Genomic DNA, 11,029 nt, shown 5'->3' on the forward strand with positions numbered 1-11,029 from the left:
ATATATATATATCAATATGATTGGCTGCTATGTAGGAGTAAAAAAATCTACCTAATGTGAGCTCCTTCCTGTTTTGCTGATAATTGTTACCACCCGGACTAGTGGAGAAATTTAAACATATTTTGAGAAAACAATCTCAAAAGTGATATCTAATGTAAAATTTATTAATGTTTTAATTCTATCATACGAAGGCTTAAAAAAATATTCAGCAAAAAAAGTGTAATGTTATACAAGTATTCGGAAATATCTTGGCCATTAATTTGGTTCAACCGCACACTAAAATTATTTTTATCCATTTTCGAATTGAATTATATATATTTTTTTGGCACCAATTTTTACAATATTCTATAATATTATTATTTCTCTATATCACTGTAGATCATATCAATCATATTAGATATTTTCCCCTCTTTTTTTCTTGTTTTGTTTCTTTGTCATACAAAATAAAATAAATTGGATAAAGATGCTTGGACACTTTTGTGCTACTTGACACCCTCAAAGAGTAGAAAAGACAGAAAAACATAAGTATGATAGATGATATAATTTGATAAAAAAAAATAAGAAGAATGTCAAATAGATTATAGGCATTTATGATATATTACTCAAATAAATTATATAAAATAATATTTTTTTGAGACTTACCACTATTCAATTTGCACAATATAGTAGGGATTTGTTATTTGTTAAAAATAATTTATTAAGGCACATAAAGGTCTGATCAAACCTAAAAGCCTATGTATAAGATATGATCTAATTAAATACATAAAAGGTTTGAAAACTTATATACAAGATCTGATCAAACCAGAACAAATAATTAAAAGTAAAAAATCAATATAATAGACATGCTTCTCTTATAAGTTATAAATTATCAAACATGATCTTGTTCTAAAAAAATCAAGTAACAGACCAGAACAAATTAAAATTCATAACAAAAGTCTCAAGAACATAAACATAAAAGTGATTGATATGATAATATCAAATATGATCTCAAGTCTCAAGCCACAAATTGAAATCAAAGTTTCCTAACTAAAGTCTCAAAATCATAAACATAAAAAGAAGGTCTCAATTCTAAAGTTACAAATTAAAACCAAAAACTCAAGTCTCAATCAAAAACATAAAAATAACATAACTAATGACATCAAATAAAGTCTCAAATCTTCAACTTCACCAGCATCAAGAGTAAGGCATCAAATCTTCCCATTGATCACTTTAAGTGGTTCGTCAACCTAAAATACAAGGATAAATTTTATTATTAGAAAAACATCAAATAAGTTAAAATTACAAGAATTGACCATAAAATTAAAAAATATTAAACCTTTTTCTTCTTCAATTTATATTTGTGACAAAGCCAATCTCTTCCACAAATGAGAACTTCAATAAATTCCTCATTCAACTTTGATCGATATTCATCTATAACTCTCCCTTCAGCATTAAAAGTAGCCTCTGATGCAATAGTTGAGATTGGAATGGCCAGTATATCAACTGGCACCTTTGATAAAATCTTGTATTTCAAACTATTGTTCTTCCACTACTCTAAGGCACTAAAAGATTAGTTATCACCTTCAGTAACACAAACACCCTCTTTAAGATAAACATCTATTTCAAATTTCATAGCAGGGACAACTTCTTTCTCTCTCACAATATTTAATTATTTCATCAAATCTAGTAACAATTGTAGACTTGCGCACATAATTAGAAGAGGTGTTGCTGCCACTAGTATTTCCTTCATCAGTAGATGATTCTTCAACACTCAAATTAGCATATTCATTGTACAACTCATACAAAGAAGACTAAACTTTATTCACATTATGATTAATAAGTTCTTCAGACTTAAATATCAAAGGAAAACATGTCAATAATGTGAAATTTGAACTTTGGATCTAAAACACTTGCAATGGCCATTAATAGATTACATTCCCCCTAATGTTTATTGAACTTAGCTCTCATAGGAACTGTCATTGCTCTCATAAAGAGATCTTTTAGATTGGAAGTAAGATACTCGGTCCCTGAAATGACATGCGTGGCAAGATTAAATATTGATAAAAGTTTGTAAACTTCGTGAACTTTCTCCCAATCTCTAGGTAAAGGACCATAGTTATAATGTGGCTCTCTTTCTTTATAGGCTGAAAAGACAATCTTAAAGTTCAATGCAGTTGATAGCATTTGATGTGTAGAATTCCACCTGAATATATGGAATTGTTAGTATCATGTAAAACAGACAACAATAAATGTAATAAAAGAATTTAAAATATAAATAAATTTTACTACCTTGTAGGACAATCAATAATAAGTTTCCTTTCTTTTAGGTGCTTTTGTTCAACAACATCGCAAAATGCCTTTAACCTTAAATCATTATGATTGATGTATTTCACACTTTCACGAATGTTGTGAATTGTGGTTTTGATCTTACTAAGACCATCTTGCACCAACAAATTCAGTATGTGTGCACAACATCTAACATGAAATAGGCTACCATGAAGAACAATGATAAATTCTCCTTTATATTTTTCAAGCAAGAGTCGTTATAAGAAACATTATCAATGGACACCGAAAAAACATTATCTTCAATCCCTTATGCCTTCAAGCACTTGAATATTGCATCAGCTACATCAATCCCACGCCAAGTACTTTTACAAAGCTCAAAACCCTCTTATGAAGTTTTCACCCCGCATCAATGAAATGGCCAGTTATAAACATATATACTCAACTACTTCATGACTTGATTTCCACATATCTGTAGTTAAGCTAATCTTGGCTACGCTTTTCAATTTTGCCTTCAATACTTTCTTCTCTACCTCATATATCGCTAAACAATCACTTCTTACTGTTTTGCAACTTACTTTATGAAAATCAGAATTCACATATTAGAAAGTCCACATCTAAACTTCTTTCTCAACAATGCTAAAAGGCAGCTCATGTACCATAATAGAAGTTGCAATAATTTATCTCATCTTTTCATTAGAGTACCTCCTGCATGGATTAAGAAATGGGTTAGTTGAATTGGAAGGGGGAAATGGAATGCATGGTTGTTTTTTCTTTTTTGCCATCTGCCACCTCCTTGGCAAGTAAAACACATAAGCCTGTGGTATTGTTTAATATAAATTCAAATTATGCAAAAACAATTAAGATAATAGAAAAGAAATTAAGCACAATTAACATAAGAAAAGAAATTAAGTACAATAAAGGTCAAGAAAGAACTGTCATAGTTCAGTTACTACAAAGAATAGGACTTGCTGATAGAACTCCTAAGGCACTTGCTACATACATAGCTTAATAAAAAAGAAAAAGGAAAAAAAAACCGCAAACAAAGACCATTGAAATACTAATGGTTTAAAACTAAGCTTAATATGTAACCATAAGTATGTACATCAATAGCAATAGAAAAGGCAAAAATTTGTAATTTTCAGTCAAAAGCAACTATAATATACTAAGCAGGTAAAGATGGCACATTTAATGCATTTCACACAATGTGACTTAGCATAGAGGAAAAAGTTTGTACTAGTAAAATTTGCAAAATCCACCAACCAATTGACTCTTTAAAAGCTACATAAAAGAAGGATATTTGTTCACTCAATAATAAATTAAGCTACCAATCCTTGTGGAGAATTCTATAGACCAAATATCAACACTTTACAATATGGCAAACTGCATTGTGCGTAAACAACTAAAACATGCAGATGAATTAAAATCATGTAGCAACACTAATGAGAAAGATAAAAATCACACAACTAAAAATGTCCTCGAAGTGAAAAGGGAGAAAATAGAATATTTAATGTGGGATGTTTGAAATCAGATACTAATCATGGTGTGTGAAAGGTTTTAATGGTTAGAATTGGATACAAAACAGAATATTTAACCAATTTCAATGTTGTATTTACCTTTTGGATCAATAGTTAAGCTCAATCAAGCTGATAAATTGACTCAACTTGTCTCTCTAAACTAAAATATGTTCATGAAAAGGGAAAAAAAACAAAATGAAAATTGATTTATAAATGTCATATAGTCAATTTAGAATTAACTTCATTAAAGATTTAACCAGCATTTTTTATGTTGTTTTTTCAGGGTTTAAAAAGAAAAATGAATGTGAAATCTAGTTAAAAAAGAATGTTAGTTTGTAACTTGTGTGCATTCTCTTGCATGTCATAGATTAAAAAAAAAATATTGTTCTACTCCTATATAAAATTGAACAATTTAATCCTAAAAAACTAATAGTGTTAGGTCATTATAAATTATAATTTTGCTTTACTTAGGTTTTTTCTATAAAAAAAAAAACTTGAAAGGAGAGACAAAATTTTTTTTTGGTACAATAGCAATGTTAGTTGAGTTATTATCCAAAGTGACAAAAACTGAAGAAAAAACAAAAAAAATAGAAAAAAATGGTGACAAAAACTGAAATAAATAAAAGAATAAAAAATAAGAAAAACAAAAGGCGATGAGAAAAAAGATGGTGACAAGAACTGGAAAAAGAAAACAAGAAAATAAGTTAGAGATGAAAGAAGAGATTTAATTATTTGGTTGCGAGTCGCTAGAGTTGGAATTGCCAGCTGGTGGTGGAGGGGGAAGATGAGCTTCAATCAGCCCAAGAGAGAATGGGAAAAGATAACATGCATGAAAGAATAGCAATAGAAAACTGTCACACTATTCCTTTAAGCCCCACCATAACCGCTCCAGCAACGCCTCCACCATGACGCAGCTCAAAATCCAACTCAAAAATGCCTCTGAAACCCTCAAAGTTAGTTACCTACGAGGAGAGCTGAAATGGCGTCCCCTGCATCACCATAGGCACAAAACCTGCCACCACTGAATCAAAATCAGCTACCGCACTTGTTGGCAAATCGGGAACCGGAAATTACAGAGAGGTTCATGGACGGTCAGACACGATATACAATGTTTTTGGGGAAATTAAGTAGAAAATAATGATTAAAAATGCAAACTCACAAATCACAGAGAGGTTCATGGACGGTCGGACATGATATCGCTGACCAATATTGAACGATAAAGGTGGACGGAGGTTCTCCTTCTTGTCGTTGACGGGACACGGTTTCACTGACCAATATTGAACGATAACGGTGGACGAAGGTTCTCCTTCTTGTCGTTGACGGGACACGGTATTGTCGACCAATATTGAACGATGACGGTGCAGGTAATTGAGAAGTGGAAGTGAGGAATGAGGATGTGTGTTGGTCTCTGTTAGGATTTAGAAAGAAAGTGACATGAGTCACGTGATGGACCAAGAGTCCAAGACTATATGTTGTGCTACACAGGTAAGTGACTCCAAAAAGAGAGTCGAAATAGGGTTTCAAAAAAGTGAGGTAACTGATAAGTGGAAGTAAAAATATATTTAGTTAGACTTGTCCACTATTCAAGCTTAGTAGGTTTTTTTTAAAGTCCATGACTTGACCTTTTTAATTAAAATTTTTTTAAAAAAAATTTAGGGGGTGTTTGGTTTGGTTGTTTTCTGTTTTCATTTTCACTGAAAACAGTGATGAAAATGTGTTTGGTTGGATTTCTGAAAACATTTTCAGTGAAAATGAAAACAAGAAACAACCAGAAAATGAAAACAATAAAGTCTCATTTTCAGTGTTTTCAGTTGGGAACATAAACTTCATTTTGGGTAAAATGAAATTGCGGTGGCAATGAATGTAGTTTTAAGCAAATCTAAAAATACAAAAAGACAAGAAATCAATATATCATAAATTTTCAGTATTTTTATTTCATGAAAACAGAAAACAAGAAGTCAAACCAAACATGTTTTCAGAATTTTAATCTTTTGAAAATGAAAACAGTTTTCAGAAAATGAAAACAGGAAATGAAAACAGAAAATGAAAATGCAAATCAAACACACCCTTAAATTTGTCCTTTTTAATAAACAGGTCAAACCAAGACAATCCTTAACCAAGTTAGGTCATGGGCCCAGATCATTTTTTAATTTTTATTTTTTAAAAGTGACGTGATTATAATTTGCATAGAAGAAGAAAAAATAATGGTGCTAGCAAAATCTACTCTCTTTGTCAAAAAAAATAATTGAATAACTTACCTAGATTAGTTTACAAAATCATTTCTTATTTAATTATTTTGAAACTAAAAAATAAAATAAAAAACAACTATATATATTTTTCTATTTTTAATTATGAAAAAATATTCAGATAACAAGAAAATAAAGAAACATATTCTTAATATAAATATAGCTCAGTTGGATGAGCAAGAAACTTAGTTATTATAAATATCTAATATTATATTTTCTTCCTACAAATAAAAAAATAAATATATCAATACTTTTATCTTCACATCTCTAAAAATATTTTAAATTAATTATTATGAAATGAGTTTATTAATACACTAAGGACGACCTATTGGTGATAGATTTGAGTAGTTTAGATAAAGTTATTTAAAAATATATAAGTATGAAAATTTATTTTTCAATAATCTCAAACCAATTTTTTTTACCTTTATTTGTATATTTAATTTTTTTAATTGATTATCTCTTTTAACTTATATTTTGATAATGAGTTTTAAAATTGAATTTCAATTATTTTTTAAAAGAAATAGTCAATACTTTAAGAATGTATTTGACAAGACATTTGGATTAGTTTTTAACTTTGTTTACTAATTAAAAAACTTGTTTGATAATTTTTTAATAACTTCTAATGTTTTTTAGAACACTCACTTCTATATTTTTATATATTTTTTGTCCTTAAATATTTATTAGATTTCCTTTAAATCTTTTCTGTTTAACGTAAAATTTTATTATTTTTTTATCTTTTATGTAATTTTATATTTTCCAACTAGTTTAACATATAATTTTAACAAAAACAAATATCATTTAATAAGATAATTTTTTTACCTTTTAACTAACTTTTAACTATCTGTTAGTTTTTAAATTTTTAATTAATTTTTCAGTTAATTTTATCCGTTTTAACCTAAAATAGTTAATAATTTAGGTTGAACTAAATAGATAATTTTTAAAATGTAAAGATTAAATTATCAGGTAATACATAATTCAAAACTAAATAAGTTATTTATCCTTAAAATTTGGTATCTGTTATAACTTGTCATTGTAAAATATTGATCATATTTTAATTCTTGGCCATCAGATTTTGTATCTGTTTCTGTTATAACTTTTTTTTTTAATAACATATCTGTTATAATAAAATATTGAACACGGAAACTCTTATATAAAGAGGTGCGTCGATCTCAAACCCTAACGTGTGGTGCGCCTCCTCACAAATACACACAGAAAGTTGAGAGGTGGTAGTAGCTGCTGCGGAAGCGTTCAGCAGCCAATAGCTTTCGCAGCAGCATCAACAACAAACCAACGATTCAAATTCAACCTCCTCATTCAGATGGCACAATCTTTCTCACCAGCCAAACGCGCCCTTGCCTTTTCCCTTCACCGGTTCGTCCATTATTCCATCCTCATGCAAAACGCCCTTATTCTCTTTCTTGCATGCCACAATTTCACTAACATGTTATGTTCAGTTAGCATCACATGCCCGCAATGAATGTTTTTTTTTGTCATGGGTCATAGAGATAACGGGTGTCTTTAACCCATTGGACGAATTATCTCATTAAATATATTTTTTTTTCACATGTAAACGAAATAAAATTTTATACCTCTGCATCAATGATATACATGTATAAAAATAAAGCTAGAAACTTGCACGTTTGTTAATATACATATTTTAAATCTTTAAACTAAAATATATATTTTAAAATGAAATAGAGAATTAATTTTCATCACCCTACCACCACCATTGTTATTATTATTTATTGTAATTAATTTGGGTGTGCCATTTGTGTGGCATATGGTTAATGTTTGTAATTATAATACGTTTTTGGTATATATTCATGTGCTATGGTACTACAGGCGAGGGTACGCAGTGGCGTCTGATGCTTCTCCTTCGGTGAGAGGGGGATTGGATAGCATTGGAAGCAGGAGTGCAATCGAGAAGGGTGTGACAAAAAACAATTCGGGCCCATCGGGGGCCTCATCAGCTTGGGCCCCGGACCCAGTGACGGGTTACTACAGGCCCATCAATCACACCAATGAGATTGACCCGGTGGAGCTTCGAAGGATGCTGTTGAAACACAAAGTCAGATCATCATCCTCCTCCTAGAGTGGCAAGGGGCACCAACACCCACACCTTATTCCATCAAATCAAGTTTATTTTGCTTTTCTTGTGTGGTTTTATCTATCTATTTTTATTTTATTTTTCTGAATCTATCTATCTTTTCATATCTATCTACTATCCTTGTCAATTGTCATACATGAGCAGTGAACAAAGAAACAAAATAGATTTGGTTTTTGTTTGATGGTTACCTTCTTTTCCTTTTACAATTATACAGTTAATGAGTTGTGGGCTGCTTTTCGGTTTTTTGCGTTAGATTTTGGTGCATGGAGAATCTATTTATCATTCACAAATTAATATCTGGTGCAATATATAAATTTGGGATCATGAGATCCTTTGGACTTGGGTTAGTTTATTAGTATCATAACTAAAGAAGTTAGTTTAATTGGTTAAGTAAGATGTCAAAGTTATTTTATACTCTGATACTTATCTTTGATTGTTAAGGATAAAAAAATGGATTTTAGTATCATAAATTTCAATTTCTAATTGCAATAAATAGTCCTTGAAATCTTAAGTATGGAGAACATAAGAAAATCAATATAGTCCAAAACTATCATAATTATTAGTTAATTTAGTCTTTAAAATTGATTCCACCAGTCAGTTTGGTTCAATTTAAATTCTAAATTTAACAATAATTATTTATTTGGGTTTTTTAATATGAAAAAAGTTAAGTAATTTGTTCAAGGATTACATTGATTGATACACGGTAAAGTTGACTAATAATTGCTCAAGTGAAAGATTAAATTGATACATCCTTGAAAAGTGATTTCTGATGGTTATTTCAAGATTAATGTGATGATTTATTCCTTCCGATTCATAAGTCAATGAACCGTGTGTGTCGAGTGTTGAGGTGTATAAATTGCAGTATTTGATGAATCCTTACTGTTCAGTTAATCATATTTTGCTTTATTGTTGGGGCAAAGTGGAAAAAATTAAGATAAATCAGGTGATTATGGTTCAGTTGAAGAGGGTCCACCTTATTGAGTCGAGCGATGTGTGAAAATTGTCGTAAATTTTTAATACCTAAGTTTGATTGATATGAATAAAAAGTTGAAATAACTCATTTGCAACTTCCTACAGAGTTTTTTATAATTAGCGTTGAGTTGTTTGTTGTTGGCATCACGTTTTAAGTTGTATAACAAATATTGGCCAACTTTTACATCACCTGTTCTTAAATCTCTTTCGGACAATTTTCGCTTTTATAGAATTCATAGGTCTTTTACCTAAATTTCGAACTCAAAATTAAGATTTGAGAGCTTCTTATTCATCAATAGATTCAACAGCATGGATTTGGTGCTTGCAATGATGATTTAAAATAATCTTAGAATATCCAAATCTACAAATTACTATGATGTAAAGATGAATCAAGAACTTGCATCTAGATTCATGGCAAGATTGATGATTCTTGTTTAGTGAAGAGAGAGATTTTAAGAGAGAACGAGAAACTTGTTCTCTACATATTAATTAACTCACCATATGAGGATAGAGACCTCTCAACATGCTACTAAACTAAATGAAAAAACAACAAAGTGTGATAAATATATTATGTATCTAAATGCCTCTGGTACCAATTAATGTATTTAAACCAATTTTAGAATGTCCAAATTATACATAGATACAAATTACAGCATATAAGTCATCATTACGAACTAGAGATGGATCAAGAACGCATGCCTGTATTCATGCTAGGATCCATAATTGTTGTTTAGTAAAGAGAGATTTTGTGAGAAAATGACACTCTACCTGATGAGTACTTGTACAGTTGTACGTGTGTATAAACTACTTAATAGGGTGTAATTTAATAACTATGAACACAGGGAAATCTCAGTGAGCTACTATAACTGAATGACCCAATTCATATGTAACTCAATTCAATACAGCATTCATCAATAGTTGATACAATAATAATAACTATCGATCATGATCCATATATTTATAATTAAATAATGATTTCTAATAATTGATTGACGTTAATAAAAAATTACTAATTATAATTAGTCTAACATGCAACTAATTTCATCCATTCAAGTACTTATTCAAGTTCGAATTTCACATCTAATTCCAACCATGCATTATCATCCGCATGGTCGAATACTTTTCTCTTGCTTCATATATATGGTCTAATAAAAATAAACAAAGTCAACAAAGATTAATTATAAATATTCAAATTTATATTTCTCAAATTTTGTTGTCATTATAAAAAAAATTTGTACTTCCACATAAAAGTTGATTGAGTCATAAGAGACTTGACCCCAGCGAGTCTAAAGACTACATGGCCAAATTCACCTAAAATTTTCCTGATAAAAATAAAAAACTAAGAACATTTGAACCTACCATGTAGGAACTATAGAATTTGAAAAGTCACGTTCTATTGCTGAGCCCAATTTCCTAACAACAGTAGCAAGAAGGAAAAAGTACTGGGCCCAGTGGCCCGCAAACATTACTATAGTCATTCTAAATACATGATTTTAGAGGCTAAGCAAAGCAACATCAAGCTTCAAAACCAGCATTAAATCTTCTCATATTACTATAGCATAAGTATGTCTCATACACATCATGGTTCCAAGCCTAACCCCAAAGACCAAAGCTGCTGCTGTACGACTTATGATATACCCATAATCAGCATTGGTAATCAACCAGGCATGGACGTGTCACATATAATTCCACTTGCTGATATATATATATATATATATAACTCTACTCAGTGTTCAATACTTGAATCTAATAATTTTCAGCAGAACACCGTCCAAAATAAAATGGAGAGTTGGATAAATTTAGCAATATGATCATAAAAAAATGGCTTAGATAGAAGGGTCAAAGTTTTTAGCATGACAGATCATAGATTTAGTCGGTACAAAATGTTTAAAAAACAAGGTTCTAGGATAAAAATGCATGCACAC

The 11,029-nt window shown here is 30.1% G+C and overlaps 1 protein-coding gene across 1 annotated transcript; it reads left to right on the forward strand.

Annotated features, from left to right (window-relative positions):
- The first annotated feature begins 7,184 nt into the window (after positions 1-7,184).
- On the forward strand, positions 7,185-8,319 carry LOC114387095 (late embryogenesis abundant protein Lea5-like). The gene is made up of 2 exons (XM_028347220.1): positions 7,185-7,396; positions 7,868-8,319. The coding sequence occupies exons 1-2, from the start codon at positions 7,344-7,346 to the stop codon at positions 8,115-8,117; spliced, it is 303 nt and encodes a 100-aa protein (XP_028203021.1). The 5' UTR covers positions 7,185-7,343; the 3' UTR covers positions 8,118-8,319.
- Positions 8,320-11,029: the final 2,710 nt, after the last annotated feature.

Source organism: Glycine soja, chromosome 15 (assembly GCF_004193775.1).
Source record: "Glycine soja cultivar W05 chromosome 15, ASM419377v2, whole genome shotgun sequence".
In the NCBI taxonomy this organism is placed as follows: domain Eukaryota; kingdom Viridiplantae; phylum Streptophyta; class Magnoliopsida; order Fabales; family Fabaceae; genus Glycine; species Glycine soja.

Coding starts and splice junctions, on each gene's coding strand:
- LOC114387095 (XM_028347220.1), top strand. CDS start 7,344: ATGGCACAATCTTTCTCACCAGCCAAACGCGCCCTTGCCTTTTCCCTT. Junction 7,397..7,867: donor CTTGCCTTTTCCCTTCACCG/GTTCGTCCATTA, acceptor ATGGTACTACAG/GCGAGGGTACGCAGTGGCGT.